This window comes from Gavialis gangeticus, unplaced genomic scaffold (genome assembly GCF_001723915.1).
Source record: "Gavialis gangeticus isolate Ggan-Ray unplaced genomic scaffold, GavGan_comp1, whole genome shotgun sequence".
NCBI lineage: Eukaryota > Metazoa > Chordata > Crocodylia > Gavialidae > Gavialis > Gavialis gangeticus.
In genome coordinates, this window is record NW_017729002.1 from 23,505,133 (window position 1) to 23,523,132 (window position 18,000).

The 18,000-nt window shown below is 53.1% G+C and overlaps 1 protein-coding gene across 1 annotated transcript in view; it reads left to right on the plus strand.

Annotated features, from left to right (window-relative positions):
* Positions 1-17,655, plus strand: part of ABCA3 (ATP binding cassette subfamily A member 3) — an 89,982-nt gene extending 72,327 nt beyond the window's left edge. The window contains exons 20-31 of the mRNA XM_019507670.1: positions 1,264-1,537; positions 4,356-4,560; positions 5,505-5,724; positions 6,039-6,197; positions 7,226-7,398; positions 7,992-8,126; positions 8,947-9,141; positions 11,784-11,971; positions 12,617-12,787; positions 13,226-13,413; positions 13,566-13,639; positions 15,615-17,655. Of these exons, the coding sequence (XP_019363215.1) occupies positions 1,264-1,537; positions 4,356-4,560; positions 5,505-5,724; positions 6,039-6,197; positions 7,226-7,398; positions 7,992-8,126; positions 8,947-9,141; positions 11,784-11,971; positions 12,617-12,787; positions 13,226-13,413; positions 13,566-13,639; positions 15,615-15,746 (2,114 nt within the window). The 3' untranslated portion in view covers positions 15,747-17,655. The remainder of the gene's footprint in view (positions 1-1,263; positions 1,538-4,355; positions 4,561-5,504; positions 5,725-6,038; positions 6,198-7,225; positions 7,399-7,991; positions 8,127-8,946; positions 9,142-11,783; positions 11,972-12,616; positions 12,788-13,225; positions 13,414-13,565; positions 13,640-15,614) is intronic.
* The last annotated feature ends 345 nt before the right edge of the window (positions 17,656-18,000 follow it).

The window sequence follows — 18,000 nt, forward strand, 5'->3', positions numbered from 1 at the left end:
TGCTACCTAATGTCCTCTGCAGTACAGAGAGGGTGAGAGGCTTTTACATGAGGAGCATCCCCTACTGGCAGTGCGGTTGCTTAGTGTCTTGTTGTAGCAGGACTGTGCCCTAGAGGCAGCCATGACATGCCCTGTTGGCCATGCAACTCCTTCCTCCACTTTGGCTCCTCAGGGTACCCTCCCTTTTCCTTGCCTGCTAATCCTTGATGGGATTGTTATGGTGTTAAGGGAGGCTGTCCCAGGGTTCCAGGGTGAGCCCTTGTTCACTTTGGCTGGCTGGGACTTCTTGTACCTGGTTGGCCCCCAGTTTTGCCCCTTGGGCACTAAGCTGTGGGCCTCCTGGCCCTATCAGTGCCTCAGGGCACCAGTTTACCTTATGGGCTAAATTTATGGCCACCTTCCTCTCCTGTCCATGCCTCACAGATGTTACTTGATATTTGTTTAGAGGGGAATCCCTGGCCCTAACACAGCTTTTGGCCATCAGGCCCCAAACCTTTGTCTAAGTCTCAGCCTTCCCAGCCATGGCCCTTTTCTTCTTGCTGCACCTCTCAACCCAGATCCTCTGCCTTGGACCGTGGCTTCTAGGCCCCAGCCTCATTTTGCACTTGTGTACTCTGAGCCAGCCCTTGGCCCTCTGGGTCCCTGATCCCAGGCTGAGCTGTTCTTCTTGGGGCCTTGGCGCTCCCAGCCTTGGCTTAGCCTCAGCCCTCCAGGTGCCCAACCCCAGGCCTGGCAGCTTTTACTATGTCTTCCCTCTGGGCCCTTGACCCCAGCCTGGGCTGCCTGCTATATTAGCCCTTAGCCCTCTGGGTCCCTGACCCTAGGCTAGGCTTCCTATCACAGAGTGCCACACCAGACACTCCTCTGTGGCCTCCACACTGCCCCCCAGAGCCACAACCTGGTCCTCTGGTATCAAGCTCAAAACAGAACATAAACACAAGTAAGCTGCTTCAAAATGGAAAGTCTCCCTCACTCAGGATTAATCTTGCCCACAAGCAATACTGCCCTTGGAGTCCTCTCATCCCAGCTCCTTTGGGTGGCTTGGGTCCCTGCCTGTCTTGTCTCCAGCAGCCCTTCTCTCTGGGGAGCTCCTCTTCATGCAACAAGAGGAGTAGGCTGCCTCAGCAGCTAGTGGCTCTCCCCTGTCAAAATGACAGGGGCCTTGGCCCCTGTTACACCTTACATAACCCAGCCCTTGGTGTCCATTGCATGCCTGTTCTGTGGGTTGCATCTGTAATGATGAAGCTGTTTCTGCTGTCACAGGTGATCTGGAGCAATACCTCATCTCGCGAGCAGCTGAGGAGGGTGGTGCCTTCAATGAGCACTACATTGCAGCAGCGACCTTCAATCAAGTCAAAAACCACACAGTCATCACAGCGCTGTTCAACAACCAGGCGTATCACTCCCCCGCCACTGCCCTGATGCTGGTGGACAATGCCCTGTTTAAGTTACTGGCTGGGTCCAACGCCTCCATTGCTGTCACCAACTACCCGCAGCCCCGGAACATTACTGAGACAGCGAAGGACCAGCTCATGGAGTATGTCCAGTTTTCTTACTGCTCCCTCTCTTAAATTCAGTCAGACAATCAGACCACATGTGATCTGAACCAGCCTGGCTGCTCTCACAGCAGCTGAAGGTCCAACTTAGAATTCTGTGAAGTTAGACACAGTTCCAGCCATGGCTGTAGGGAGCGTTCTCTTTCAGCTAGGGCATGGGACTGGTGGTCACAAGTTCAGTGCACTGTTTCCATTTTGGCACTAGCTGCATGGCCTTGGGCAAGTCGTATAGACCCACATTGTCCGTAGATGTGCTGGTGGCTAGATATGTCACAACTGAGTCAGTGAATTACTGTAGGCAGGCCAGGGTCGCACCAGGTACCCATTGCAGTCTTGAGTCATCAGGCCAAGGATTGAGGCAGTATCATGGTCATGGCAGATAGTAGATCAGAGCTGGGAGGTCCAAATAAGGGACTGTGGTTCAGCTGGGATCAGGCAAGAGCAAATGAGAGCAAGGCGGGAGTAGGACTGGAGTCAGACTGGAGCAAGACAGAGGTCTAAGAAGTACACACAGGAGCAATGTTGCTGGAACAAGGCAGTAGGAGAGGTGTTATATCACACTGTTAGGGGCTTACCGTTCCTATAGGTTTCTCCTGGTCATCTGACTCCACACCTGTGTCCTCATGAGAGGGACCAGGTTGGGCTGGTGTGTTGCCAGCTACCTGGTGGCACTAAGGACTTAACCACTGGCTTGGCTGCTCCAGATTCAGATCCCTGTGGCCCTAATGGTATTTGCCTTCAAACACCTCCAGGTTGATTTTTCATAGGTGCAGATCACTTTGAGAGGTACCCAGCTGCTGAACCTCAGGCATCTGAAAATCATGCCAAGGGGTCTGCAGTTGGGTACAACAGCAAACCCCAAGATTTGGAAACTGAGGTATCTTCATGCCTTTTGGGCTTGAGTCCAGTTTTCTCAGAAGGTGAGGGTGGTGAGGGCAGGGGCTACCGAGACCATTTGCCCTGCTGATACAGTCACACAGTGTGTCTTGTTCTGCCAGCCCTTGGGTCCCTTTCTGTAGCCAGACCTGCCAACTGTGCAGAACTGCTTTTGCCTTGGAAAGCATCCAACTGGCAGGTGATTGGGATGGGCTGAATCTTGAGAGGTACAAAAGGCCTGCAGTTGCTGAAGTCACTGGGAGTGGCAGATGTTTAGCAGTGCTCAGGATTTGACCTCTAGTGCAGCAAATGCTGGATGTGTCAGAGCACAAGGATGGTCCCCGCCGTACCTGTCTGCTCACCAGACTAGAGTCCTGTCTTTACAGCTGCCTAGCATGATTTCAGTAGAGCAGGGACCTGAAACGGGGCATGGGAGGTGGCCAAGACCCCTCCTGGCATTTTTAAATCAAGGCCAAGTTGGCTGTTGCAGGGCTTGACAGCTTACAATAGCTCCAGTCCCCAGTTTGTCCTGCATAGCTTGTGTCCAGGGACATGTTAGGTTAAATCCTCAAGCTATGCAGAGTTTAGGCAGGCTCTTTACCTTAGGAGTGGGCAAAATATGGCCTGTGGGCTGGATCTGGCCCAACTGACTGGATCCAGCCCACGGGTGAGCACCTGCCAGTTGATTGTCTCTGGCCCGCAGCTGCCCCCACAGCACTCCACATGACACTGAGCCCTGCCCGTTCTGGCCTGGGGCAGCCCACACTGGCACTGTGCTCCCACCCACACCCACCAGAGAGCATTGCCCTGGCCCTGGCCCCAGCCCCAGCCAACGCACACAGCTTCCCACTAGGGCAGCTGCCACGGCTATCCGAGTACTGCTCGGCTCCCCCCACCCCTCCAGCAGCTCATCCTGCCCCTGATGCACCACTGTAGGTAGCGCACAATGCAGAGAAGGCCTGAGGATGCGTGCCAGGGAGAAGATGCCCAGTCATGCTGGAGGGAAGCTGCAGCTGGGTGTTTCCTGCCCCCGTGCATGGACTCTGGCTGCCTTCCCCCACTCAGCTGTCTGGTGGAAGGTGGCCTGGAGCTGGAGCCCTGTGCACTGGGGCAGGAGCTGCCCCCACCACCCAGCTGGGCATCTGCCCTGCATACTTCCCAATGGCTTCCCACATTACCAGCTGCTTGAAGCAGCAAGGGCAGGAGGAGGAGCTGCTGGAGGTGAAAGGAATCAAGCAGTACCTGGGTAGTTGCGGTTGCAGCCCTGCTGAGAAGCTGTGTGTACTGGATGGGGCCAGGGTGGTGCTGTCTGGCAGGCATGGGGTGGGTATGGGCTAGAGGGTGTTACAGATTGCCCTGGTCGGGAGGGGCTCAACCCCATGTGAAGTACTGTGGGGGCAGCCGCAGGCCATATGTGTGGTTGCTGCCCCTCACCTGCACTGCACTGCACGGCTGCACTCGCCCCCTGCTCCCCTTCCCTCTGCCCACCCCACCCAGCTCCCAGGACCTAGTGCATGGGCAGCCCTGCACACATACACCCCACACACTCCACACCTACCCCACATGGCCACCCTCCCATACATACATCCATCCAGACCCGCCCCCACACACAATATACAAGAATAAGATTTTACTTTGAACTATTATGCTATTGCCTCATATATATATATATATACACACACACACACACACTACTCAAAAAAAATCAGGACAACAATTAGTTTTTTAAATAAAATTAAAATATGTTATAGTAGATGTTTGATTTTAGTTGTATCTATAATTTGTTAAGATTATATCTTCTGAAAGATTTCACGTGTGCAGCCCTTGACAGCTCACCAAAACTCATTAAGTGGTGGCCTGCCAGCTGAAATAATTGCCCATCCCAGCTGTACCTGCTAATGTGCTGCCTTGATTTTCCCTTAGAGGGCAGACTGGGTTTGCTATCGCTGTCAACTTGCTCTATGGGATGGCTTCCTTGGCCAGCACCTTTGCCCTCCTGTTGGTCAGCGAGAGAGCCATCAAGGCCAAGCATGTGCAGTTCGTCAGTGGGGTCTACGTGGTGAATTTCTGGCTCTCAGCCCTGCTCTGGGACCTCATCAACTTCCTCATTCCCTGTGTGCTGATGCTGGTGAGTCCCCACAAGCAACTCCTTCCTGTACTCCCGGGCCTCTCCCATCCAGGCCACTGTCCTTGGCAGACAGATGGGCTAGAGATAGTTTCTGGGATGGCCAGGGTCTGTGTGATGTACATCTGCTGGGCTGTACCTCATTGCATAACTTGGTGGGGTGGCATGGGCAGCCCTTCCTGGCCAGCCATTCACAGCCTACTTGCCATACAGCCCTCGAGCCTCAGCATGGTGGATATGAACTGGTAGCAAGACCACCTGGGTTTGGTGACTTGCTTTGCCTCTGGCTCCCTCTTTGATATTGGGCAAATTTCTTAATTTCACATGTACTTTCGCATGACACTGCTACTCTTCACGGTTGGGGTGGGGGGCATAAATCTACTCGTATCTGAGATACTACAACTATAGGTACTGTGTCAGTATGCAAATGGATGAAATGGGGCTGTGCCATTGCTGCTTAGTGCATGTCATCATGGACTTGAATTTAAATAAGTATCTTGTCCATTTATCAGTGATTTTAAATTCAGCCTTAGTGGATCAGTATAGTCAGTACTAATAGCACCAGCTGGATCTGTAGAAGACTAGAAGGAAAATGCCGCTTGTTCTGCTTGGAGATCCTGCTGGACAAGGTTGTGGTGGAGGGTTGGCTGGGCCCATGTAAGCAGTGCAGCCCTGACTCTCCATGTCCTAAGCTGTGGCTTCTTCAGCAGTAGAGTCCCTCTGCTTGTGGTGTAAACTGCCAGGGACTGTCCAAAGCTGAGTGATCTCTGAGAAGCATAACTGCCTCCATGCCCTGGAAAGAATGGGCAGAGTGTAGTAGTCCCATATGAGATGGGCCATAGCAGCCTGGCTGTTGGCTGTCTGGCTAGGTTGGAGAGGCTGTATCAGCAGTGCTCAGGAGTGACATGTTCCTTTTGTTGACTTCCCCTGCTGATGCTGTGCTGCAGGTGATATTCCAAGCTTTCGACGTGCAAGCTTTCACCCAGGACAACCACCTTGTTGATGTGATGCTGATCTTCCTCCTTTACGGCTGGGCTATCATTCCCCTCATGTACTTGCTCAGTTTTTTCTTCTCTGTGGCTGCCACAGCCTACACACGCCTTACCATCTTCAACATCCTCTCGGGCACAGCCACCTTCCTGGCAGTCACCATCATGAGCATTCCAGGTAAGGCCACTCCCCTTCTCCCCTTCTGACTGGGTTGTCACTCAGCCACCTGTCTTGACCCATACAACACTAGAGTGATTTTGCCTGTGGAAACAAACAGAAGGAAGTTCCCCATCTTTCTGCCAATGGACTCCTCTTGCAAAGTGCTAGCAGCAGGATGCCTGATGAGTTCTTTCCATCAGTTGAGCACCTCAGGGCCTTTTCAGTCCCCCCTCTAGCTCTGTGAATGCTGGTGTCTTGCTGCTGTATTTGCCCACAAAGGGAGCATGTCACTCTGCTGTAGTCCTCCAGCCCATCTCCTGTGTCTCTCTCAGAGCTGGGCCTAGTGGACCTCTCCAAGACCCTGGACAAAATCTTCTTGATTCTACCCAACTACTGCTTGGGCCAGTGCATCAGTGACTTCTACCAGAACTATGAGTTTATCCAGTTTTGCACCTCTTCTGTTGAAGCCATCATCATCTGCAAAGCATTCAGTGAGTACACATATTGTTCAGTCACCCACCTTGGTCTTCTGGGTTCACAGGTGTGAAACCAGCAAGCAGGATTCACCATCAGACTTGAACAAAGGAATTTGGGAAGGGTCTTAGGTGACCTTGGAGAGGGGGCAGAGTAAGCTAATGTGTGCTAATGGACCAAAACCACTGCTTAGCCCCTCTCTTTGGTGTGATGTTGTTAAGTGAGAGGAGGGTGTTTTTACTGAGGTTTCCATCCTGTAGAAAAGCGGTGCAGGCATGATGCCTGCCTTTTGGGGACCCAGGGTGCAGGGCTTTGAGGGCTAGAACCTTCCTGGGCACCTAGAGTTGTTTTCTGGATGGACAAGGCTCAAGGGGGCAGTTGTGCTGAATGTGGGTTAATGAGAGAGAGGTCAGAACACCCTCAGGCTGATTTGAGGCCTTGGCCCTGACATACACAGGTAGGAGGCGTGACCCCCACCTTTCTGTGTCTCTGGATACTCTGCTGTCAACTCAACTTCGGGACATGTTAGTTGTTCACGTTAGAAAATTAGTGGATGCATGGCCTCAGGGTTACCTCCCTGGCTTTGGGAAGTAGCTCTGGCAAAGCTAGGAACCTGGAAGTGTTTTAAAGGCTCATGGGGACAGAGAAGGGCACAGTGGATTGCATCATTACCTTTGAATCTCCTAAAGAACAGAGTTAATGTCTGGACAGCTCAAATGTATTGGGAATTAGCAAATTCTGCAAGGTCCTTGTCAGTCTGCAGCCTTCAACATGGGCTGATGGAATAGGGAACTGGCCTGGCAGTGCGGGGCATAGCCCATAGCTGAAGTAGCAGAGGAAAAAGAGGTTGAGATGCAGGAGGCCTGACAAAGCTGGTGGGGAAAGGGCAGGTCTGGGGTCACAGGCCAGGGCAGATGGGATGGGGCCCTGGCAGAACTGTGGGAGGAAGCTCACCCACACTATGCTCGCCGCATTACTCTGACTACTTACAAGTGCCTATGCCCTCTTATGTAATGTGGTTCCTTTCTCTCCCCCTCACCTCCAGATATCAGTTATCAGATGAATTATTTCTCATGGGAGACACCAGGGATTGGAAAATACCTGACCTCCATGGCTGTCCAGGGATTCTCCTTCCTCTTCCTCCTCTTTCTAATTGAAACAAACCTCCTCTGGAGACTGAGGACTGTGGTCTGTGGCATCTGTAAGAGGAGGAAATGGGTGAGTGGGACATTTAGGAAGATGTGTGTGGTAGTGAAATGGGGCCCAAATTCCCTGCTGGGGCTGAGGTACAAGTGGGAGATGGACCTAGGCTCTGTTGTGATGTGGGCCCAGATTGGCCAAGCACGACTGGAATTGCTTTCATTGGGCAGTTTGGATCCAGTCTGCTGGAGGGCTCCTATTCAGCAGATTTCAGGGCTGGTTGGATTAGGCTTTTTCCTAGGTCACAATTTACTAAGTGAGAATTTGGACCTGGAGCACAGTTTCTGATGTGCTGTTTGTGCTTTCAACCCCCCAAAACTCTTTACATCAAATCTTTCTTTCTAGGAGTAGGATTCAGTAGGGGTGGCTTTCCCAGCCACTTCTCAGAGTGCTCACTGCCCTGGCCATTCTCAAGAGGGGGTGGGACTTTCTCTCTGGTCAAGTCTGAGGGGTCATCTGGGTTGTGGCCAGGGGAAAGAGGTGTTTTCCTCTCCCTCTCCCTTCAAAGTGCATATGTCCTTGCTGAGACTTGCCCTGAGTCAGGCCAGAGCAGACCTGCTGTCCCTGTGGTGGGGCAGTGCTGGAAGCTCATTCATGTCTCTTTGGTGCAGACACTGCTGCTGAACAGGGTGCCTGTGCTGCCAGAGGATCGGGATGTGGCGGATGAGAGGAAGAAAGTATTGGAGTCCCCACCAGAGTTGCTGGCATCATTAAGCAGCCCCCTGGTTATCAAAGAGCTCACCAAGGTGAGTTGGGAGACTGTGTTCCTCAGCTGCTTGAGACAGCAAAGTCTTGCAGGGCCCTGACCTGGGTGCCTGTGCCAGCCTCTCAAACCACCCTGTGGTTTTCTCAGGCCTATTGCAGGCCTGGGCCTTGGGGTACTTTAGCACAGCTGGGGACAGGAGCACTTTCTCTGCCCCTGGACTGCCTGTTTGTCCAGCTGGTGCCATCAGGCCCTTGTTGTCCCTAGAACCAGGATGGCCTGGTAGAACATCTCACACTCCAGCCCCTCCTGAAGGGTGGTGGTGATGGCCAGGCCCTGTGGGACATGCTGGAGTAGGAGGGGTACTGGTAGTTTTTGGGAGGACCTTTTGGCAAGTGCACAGCAGTAGAGTGAATGAGGAAACCTCATGCTCTGTGAAACATGGCAGGATGCTCCTTGGCTTGTCACTTCCCAGGGTGTCTTCATAATACTGAATGCAGCCCTGTTTGCTCATTTGTTTTGGCTGTTGCTGGATAAGGGTCTGCTGCCTATCATGGCTTACCCACTGGATGCCAAATGCCCAGTCTGCTCAGCTGCCCCTGTCCTAATGGGGCACAGATGTGGTGGGGGCGCAGCCTGGAGAGGAAATATGTATCCAATTCTGTGCTCCCCTGCAGCAGCCCAGGTTGGCAGCCTAGGGTTGATTTATCGTGAGAATTTAGGGATGCTCTGAGCCCTGTCCCAAACACCCACTCTAGAGCAGCTCCAGTGTGTACAGGGAGGAACAGTAATACATCCCTGGTAGATCAGAGCATTGCATGACCTTCCTGTAACCAAGTGTCTTCCTCTCGGGTTCCTCCCAGGTGTATGACAGCCAGGAGTCCCTGCTGGCTGTGGACCGGATCTCCTTGGCAGTCAGCAAAGGGGAGTGCTTTGGTCTGCTTGGCTTCAATGGAGCCGGCAAAACCACTACCTTCAAAATGCTGACAGGTGATGAGAGCATTACATCAGGGGATGCCTACGTGGATGGCCACAGCATCCTGGCCAATATCAAAAAGGTACTGCATGTGTAGCAGGCCAGTAGGCAAGATTGGTTTCCTGCCTGTAGCATTACAAGGGGCAAAGTGGGAAGGTAGTTTTGCTTCAGCCTCATGTTTGCTTGCCTGCTCGTTGGGAGGTGATGGTGGTGTCTAACCAGAATTTGAGAAAATAACAAAATCCCTAGCTAAGGTTCTGCTTCTTGTATAGGTATCCCACTCCTCTGAGTCACACTGGTCACAAGAAATGCCATCCCCTCTCTGTTGTAAAGGTAGTGAAAAAACTAACACAAGCACAGTCCTTGGATAACTTCAGTCTCTCTTCAGAAATACTTGGCATATAATTAGAACCTCAGAATCAGAAACTGCATGCTTGTTGGCATGAGAACAGCTCTTGCAAACGATCAGGGAAAAATTCTTCATTGTTAGAGCACTGAGGCAGTGGAATAGAGAGCCTGGGGAAGTTGTTTTCAAAAAGAGCCAGTGGTCAGAGACAATTTAGGCCTAGCTATGCCTGTGCTCTGGGTATTTCCTATGCTTCTGGGCTTTGCTGGTTGCTGCATGGGGCTGGGAGGGCTGTTTCCCCCTCCTCCCCTACATTATCAGGGGTGGTGGTTTTTTATTTTTTTAAGCCTTCCTCTGAGGTGTTGGGCGTTGCATCTCAGACTGGGGATTTTGACACAGGTGTGCCAGTGCTTCTGCTGTAACTTGGGGCAAGTTAGGGTGTTATGTCTTGTGTTGTGTCAATGTTGACTGTGTAGTTTTGTGAAGAGGTTAGACAATAGATTTGTATGGCATGGTTTGGATACAGATGATCCTGCCTCAGACAGGGATTTGGACTATCACTAGGTGACCTATGGTCCTATGAAGGTCCCTTCCAGCCCTACTTTTCTATGATTCTGTGAAATGACAGGCCATTTTTTAGGATCTTTGGTGACTCCTGTCAAATCCTAATACTTCAAAGCATAGCTGCAATCTCTCTAGAACAAACAGTGCAGATTCTTAATTGTGGGTACTACATGTAACTATTTCAACTCCAGAAACAAGAGTCTGGGCATCACATTAAAAACCTCTGCCCTAGCACAGCAGCAGTGAAAGGGGCAGCCACAATGGAGGGGAACAGGAGATAGAAATGAGAGTGTCCTGTTCTGTCAATCGAGGTGTGTTGGCCTGAGGGCCGTGTGCAGTTGTGGTCGCCTGCTCTGAGTGAACGAAGAGCTCAGGAATGGTGATAGGAACCATTTACAGACCTTGGGAATCTTCCAGATGAAGACAGTGAGGGAATGTGAGGGAGGTCTATTAGCTCCCACATGTATTTTAAGAAATGATTTCTTGTCCTTGCAGTGGCAGGGCATAGGCAGTGCCCTTGTCCCCTGCTTCATCTGTGGCAAACTGAAGGATATTTCTGATGTTTGGGGCATTGTGATCGAGCAGTGGTGCTCAACCTTTTTTGGCTGGCAGGATGGATGGGCGGTGCCCAATGGTCCCAATCCAGCACCCAGGGTGGTCACAGTGGGGCCCCATCCAGCCATACAGGGGTGGGGGAGGGACACCTGGCCCTAACCCGGCCCTGTGGGGGAAAGGGTTTGACCTGGCTCCATGGAGGTGGGGGGAGAAGGAGCCTTGAGCTGGCCCTGACCCAGCTGTGGGGGGAAATGGCAGGAGGAGGCATAGCCCAGCCTCGATTTAGCCATGGTGAGGAGGGAGCATGGCCCAGCCCCAGTCCAGCTGTGGTGGCCTTGGCGTTTGGAAATTTGGCAGTGGAGGAGGGGTGACAGTATTACTTGCCACCACTCTCCTACTGCCAACTTCCCCAACCCGGGGGAGCCCTGTGGGCTGAATACCATGGCTCTGCAGGCTAGAGGGTTAGCTCCTGATGTTTTAAGAATAGATTTGACAGACACTTGACTGGGAGGGTATAACCAAGGATGATGCTGCCTTGAGCAGAGGGTTGGGCTAGCTGGCCTCCTGAGATCCCTTCCAGCCCTATTTCCTGTGTCCCTATGGTTCGAAGGTAGTGGCTGACACAGAGGTGCTGCTGTTTATCTGTCCTCTCAGTACAGGAATAAGGGGATGTTCAGTCTCAAAGCACACAGAGGCATTTAACCTGCAGGGCTAGCAGCAAAGTAAACCAAATAGGGTTGTGGAGGTTTGGCACTCTGACTCTGGGGCCCCATGTGAAGTGCCTGTGTCCCTAAGCTCTAGTCTGTGGGAGCAGAGCTAGGGAGGAAGCAAGGGGCTGACCATCAGGAAACCACCCTGGAGAAGCTAGCAGTGAGGGCCCAAGACCCAGGGAGCTGTCTCACAGCTCTCTGCTGGTGGGTTTGAGAAGCCTGATACTAGGGTTCTGCTCAGTGGGTATCTGAGTGCGCCTCTTCTGCTCATACTTGGTGAGGACCTGGGTTTTTTTTGTCCACTTCCTTATGGCCACACACTTGATGGATCCATGCTTCTTTCCCGGATCTCCTTGCCTAGTATTTGCAGGACACTGTGGCTTGATGGCTTGACTATGTGTGTGTTGCTGCCCTCTGAGTATCAGATGACTTCCAGCAGCAGATTGTTTATGGAAAGAACAAAGCTCCCTGAGCGGTGACTGCAGAGGGACAGGCACCTCACAGAAGCTGGGCTTCTGGCTTATGTTCTTGGCCTGCCTTTGTTCCAAGGTCCAGCAGCGGATCGGCTACTGCCCTCAGTTTGATGCCCTCTTGGACCACATGACTGGCCGGGAGACACTGAGCATGTACGCCCGTCTACGGGGCATCCCCGAGCGCTACATCGGCAGTTGCGTAGAGAACATGTTGCGGGGGCTGCTCCTGGAGCCCTATGCGGACAAGCTTGTGAAGACCTACAGGTGAGGCAGGGCCCCAGAGCCAGCCTCGGCTGACAGACCTCTCTGCGTGAGGGAGTGCAGATCTGCTCTGGGTGCCTGAGGTGGAGAGGGAAGGACTGTGGCCTAGGCGCTAACCTCATAGGGGGTCAAAATACTAGTCCCAACTGCATTTCAGACTTGCCAAGAGACCCTGGCCAGGCTGTCCTCTTCCAGCCATGGGCTTGGGCTGCATGGCCAAGGTTTGCCAACAGTAGCATCAGCCTGGTATATGATCTCTTCACACCCCTAGCTGGAGCAGCTCTGCTAGCAAAGCCCCTGGTGTGGATGCAGCTTTGGTGACAAGGCAGATTTCTGGACCTAAAACACTCGTAGGTAGACAGACACCCCAAAGCGAAAGGCACTGGGTTTGTGCACACTGCTGTCTGTACTACCGGGGTATGAACAGCAGCAATGGCTGAACCCTTGGGAAGGTGTCTTGATGTGAAGCCCTGACTCTTATCCTGGGCCTCTCCCCTTCAGGCTTGTCCCTCTCTGTCTGCGAGGCAGTGGGGCAGGCCGTGTAGCTGTGCTCAGCCATCAGTAGAGTGTGGCGGGCCTGTTTTCTCAGCCACGGTGCTTCCGTGTTCCTCATCTGCCTTTCTCATTCCCCTTTCCCTCTCTCCATAGTGGTGGCAACAAACGCAAGCTGAGCACTGGCATTGCTCTGATTGGTGGCCCTCCTGTGATCTTTCTGGACGAGCCCTCCACTGGCATGGACCCTGTAGCCAGGCGTCTGCTCTGGGATGCCGTGACCAGGACACGGGAATGCGGGAAGTCTATCATCATCACCTCGCACAGGTGACATTGGCTCTTTGTTTTGGGGAACAGTGAGGGAAGGGAAATGGGCAGGACATGGAGATTCCCCTGAAGTGGAGTAGATCATGCCCTCTGCTTCTTAGATGACCCGCCTATTGGCTGGGGGCATTTCATTATGCCACATGCTGGGGGCCTGCCTAAAAGGTAGCAGAGTACAAACACCCTGTCTGACTCCCTCTCAGGATAACATGGTTGGCTGTAGTCCTGGTATCCATCTTGTGAGGCAGGATGTTGAGAGGGGTTTACCATAAGGCAGCTGGGGAGCAAAGAGGATGGTTCTTGTGCAGTTGTGTGCCTGTATCTCCTGAGTCCCCAGCCCAGAAGCTCTATCTCAAGGCTACTAGGCTCTTGGCCAACACCTCTGGGCATTTTCAACATTGCTTCCCCCTTCCTAAATATTTTTTCTCCTCCCCTCCACAGCATGGAAGAATGTGAGGCCTTATGCACCAGGCTGGCCATCATGGTGAATGGGCAGTTCAAATGCCTGGGCAGCCCGCAGCATTTGAAGAGCAAATTCGGCAGTGGGTACACACTGCTGGCAAAAACGCAGGTTGACGAGGAGGGTGAGCTGCAGGCCTTCAAGGCCTTTGTGGAGAAGACTTTCTCAGGTACCTTGCACCATCCCCTCCCTTCAGCTGGGCCACTGTTCCCTTCCACACAGGGAGAATCCAAGGCTTCTTCCTTGGAGCTTAACACTGAGCTCTGTGTGCACACATCCCACTGTCTGCTCACTCTGGGTAAACCTTTGCTTGTCTCCTAGGGAGTGTCCTGAAGCATGAACACCAAGGCATGGTCCATTATCACTTGACCAACAAGAACCTCAGCTGGGCACAGGTAAGGGAAGGCCAAAGGGTATTTGTTAGTGGTCTAACCCCAGCCAGAGCTGTCCCACCACCTCTTCCCTCATGCTTCAGAAGAGGAAAGGGGATGAGTAAGGAGTGAAAGGCCTGACTCTGGCATCTGCAGCCATTTGAACATCTTTCCTGCTATGCTGGTGCTGCTATTTCAGCTGGCCTCTGCTCCACGCACACTGGCCACTGGTGCCATTCAGGCTTCATTTGCCGCTATCTCCTATAAAGGGCTTGAAGTTCAGGCTGCTGAAATGATCAAGGTCAAAAGTTGTCTTGGACCCTCCTGCTTTCCCTTCCAGACAGACGTTTCTGCAGTGGTGTTGTCTGTCCCCTCATTCCTGTTGCCATGTGAGATCTGCAGTTCAGGGCCAGCACTGCCCTCTTTTAACATGATAATATTCCTGTAAATTTTTATTTAGAATACCATGGCATCAGGGCAGTGGTTAGCTAGAAATCCTTTCTCCATGTTGTGCCATGGATGGGCCACATGGTATCCATAGAGACTGCCATAAAGAATAATGGAGTTTGGTGCAACTAAGACTGCAAACTCAGCCCACATGGTACTGCCTGGAGCCTGTGTGTGTTCTGCAGTGCTCTTCTGCTGTTCCCCCTCAGGCTTTGTGAGGTGGTGGGTGACCATGGTGCTGGGCTCCTGGTGCTGTGAGAAGGGCAATCCATCTTGAACTCGCGCCTTTGGAGCTGGGGCTTCCTTGCTGCGGCTCTGTCTTGGGCAGAATTTCTCTTTCACTTACGTGTGCTTTTTAGCCAAAATGTCTCCTCCAAAACCTGCGGCAGATGGTGCCCTGGCTGACGTGAGGGATTGCCCAGCTGCTGGGCTACAGGCCAGAGGGATGGTGGGTGTGTTTTCACCCCTTCAGTAAATCACTCTGTTGCTCCTGACCCTGCTGGGCTGAGCCATGGAAGCCTTTGGCTTCACCAAAGCTTCCATCCCCTGGATGACCCAGACAGAGGGGGCTGCCCTCCTCAACTCCCCTCAGCCTAAATCTCCTGTTTATCTCCACAGCCCCTAGCCCTGGGGTGGCCTAGTCTTTGAGTTCTCTTCCTTGGGCTGCAGTTCTGCTTCTCTTCATGTCTACCTGTCCCACAGTCTCCTCTCACCTGCTGTCTTGTAGCTCCCTCCTTGCTGGTCCTGTCACCCACATCATGTCCCTGCCAGAATCCAGGTCACACCTGCCCCCTCTGACTGAACCCCCTGCCAGCCTCACCCTCCTGCAGCACCTGCTCTTGGCACAAGAGCCTTCTCCTCTATGGGTCTCCCTTCAGAACAGCACCCCCAGGAGCTGACTGTCTGTTCCTTTTCAGACCTGGTTTGAGGGCCTTGTCCTCCTTTCCTCAAGGCCTGGCCCCTCCATACCTCTCTGCCCCAGCACTGCTGTGGTTGAACACTAAAGCATTTTTGGTGGTGGGAACTCTGGGGGATTTTATGATCCTGCATGCGTCGTAACACTGAATCACATGCCCGGTGACCTCAGTTCAGGGATCCCTCTTTAGTCAGAGGCATCCGCACTGCCTAAATCCCTGTAACCCTCTTGCCAAGGGATCTGAAACAGCTCTGGGAACCAAATGTGACTTTGCTCCTTTCACCAGCAGGGGTCGGGGAAGAGCCATGTTCTCCTGCAGGATCCCAGAAAGCTTTAGTAGAGCATGTGCCTTGCTGAGTGCATCCCCTCATCCCACGGTGACATCCCCCCTCATTGAGCGCACAGAGCTCCCAGGACAAGGGGACTGTGCTTGGGACCCAGACTCTAATTCTTGCTCAGCAGCTCACTTCACAGCAGGCAGGCACTTGTACTAGAGTCCTAAGGAAGCACAGAGTCCAAAGGCCAGAGGGGATGAGGTGCTTCAACCTCCTGGCTAATGCAGACCCTAAAATTTAGCTCAGCTGGGCATCCAGTGTCAGATTGTATAGTGACATGAAGCCTTGTGCCCCTTTTCAGGTCTTTGGGGCACTGGAGAAAGCCAAAGAGAAGTACTGCCTGGAGGACTACTCCGTCAGCCAGATCTCCCTGGAGCAGGTCTTCATGAGCTTCACCCGCTTCCAGCACTACACAGAGGACCGAGGGAAATGAACAGCAGCCCGACCCCCCACCCTCACAGACTGACCTGCCGCCTATACATAGTATATATAGAGACAGTAATTTATATTATTGGCGTGTGTCTGAAATACCGTATACATGTAAGAGAGGTTTCACCGTGGAGGGATGGCATCTTCCACTGTCAGCAGGATGAGGACCATGAGTGGGCTGTGCATGTGCTGGTGTGGGGGATTGTGTGGGGCATGGAAAGCAAAACTAGCATGCCTGCACCCTGTGGCCCATTGCTGATATAGTGGCATTTCACCAGCTTTCCCTGCCTTTCAGGCAGTGAAAGAAAGGCCAGCAGCAGGGCACCAGCCAGGGGGTGACTGGGCCCAGTGCCCATCTCTGTCCCATGCCAGCCCCTCACCATGCCATTGCTGCTTGGCTCCAGGGGAGAGGAGATGAGGTGGGGGCTGGAAAGGTGTCAGATCACCCCTCTGGGTTGATGTCAGTGCTGCTGAGGACTACAGACATCTCTGTTAGGAGGAGTGGGCAGTCCCCAAATGCCTGTGCTGCATGAGAGGCCCCTTTGCCATCGGTGTTCACACCACCCACACCATAGCCACTGTCTGCAGCAGGGGCTGGAGAAAGCACCTCTGGTTCTGCTCTCCCTGTGCCCCTGGTGAGGGGGGAAGCAGCGAGTGCCTGGTCTGTTGTCGTGGCTGTGAGGGGAAGAGAACCTCCTGCCCCTGTTGCAGTCACTTACTCATCCTTGGCACATCCTCACACACACTTATTGCACTTCCCCCCCACCCCCCAGGACCACGCTCACAGGTGGCAGCCTCCTGGCCTCTGCATGCATGTTGAATTGTAACCGTAGTTGGTTGCTGTGATGTAACGGGACACTGTCAAGTAGCTTAGAGCCAGAACTGCACTTGGTGAATGCAGACCTGCCAGGGACCATCCACCACATTTAGATGGAAAGGGCAGAGTCACTTTTGCTTGCCTACAGGCCTGCAGACAGACAGATCTTTCATCCATTCTGCTTGCCAGGCCGCGGCCACAGAGGGAGCAAAGGCCTGGTCTAGCTTCTCCTCAGCTCTTCTGGGAAAGATCATGGTGCCTGTCCTGCTGCTGTTCGACACGGGGTGAGACTTGTCCTGTGCTCAGCTGGGAGACTGCAGTCAGCAGGAAGCTGTTTTCCACACGAGGATGCAAGTCACCACAGCCATGGAAAGTGCCAGTTGCCCCCTGCAGAGCTCCTGCTGCCTAGTAGCACTTGGAGGAGTTGCTCAGGTGACACTAGCACCCAGCCTGGACTCACGGCACAGCCAACACTTCATCCTTCGTGGCCAGTAGCTTTGTAAATCCAAGGTTAGGGTGATGGAAAGACCATGCTAAGTTTTCAGGATTAAAACTCCCCCTCCCCCATTCACGCACAGCCTGCGTGCAAAGGAAATCATCATGCTCTAGAAAAAACCCCAGGTGAGCCATTCGTGGGCACAGCCACCTTAGGGGTCTGTGGGGCTGTGCGCGGCACACAGTCATCCTGGGGAGAGCCATCTGAGAAGGGCTATTCTGACTCTGCATAAAGTGCCCTGCAGAGAGGACATGGAGCCATGGCTGGGGAGAGCTGTTGCCTTTGTGTATAGTCTACCGGGACAAGCACCCACTCCCTCCTGGTTTGCTTGGTTTTTCCTGCCCATCATGTACACACCCTGCAGTCAGCCGCGACCACTGAGGCCTTCCCTTGAGGCCTTCTCCTGGTGCTGCTGAATCCATTCACGAGGTGCCCCGGGCCACCACTGATCCGTCCTTGTGGCAACCCAGACACAGCGTATACCTCTTGGACTTGACCAGGACCTGCTGAAACAAGCATCAGCTCCGCACTGAGCCCTGTGTATGCTGCTGGCTAGCTCACCAAAAACCACTGCGGCAGCCAGACAAACACCACTTAAAAGGGAAAAAATAGCTCCAGTTCCTTGCTCTTAAATGCCGTTTCTCCACCCATCCATGCAAAGGGCCTCCTGTTGTTGGACCTTGTGGTGTTTCCCAACCTTGTTGTAGAACCTCCTCCCAGGGCGTGTCTGTCTGTAGGGGGCAGGTGAATGGGCAGCTCTATCCAAGGTATAGCTCATGCTAGAGGAGTGCTTATTGCCCACCAGCTTTGCTATGAAAGGAGGCTCGCTCTTGACCCCAGCATTCTTTCCTGCCCATGGCAGGGGGTCAGACTTGATCTGCTCAGGTCCCTTCCAACCCTACCAACTCTGAAACTATGAAACTAACTTCAGTTGCACCTTGGGCA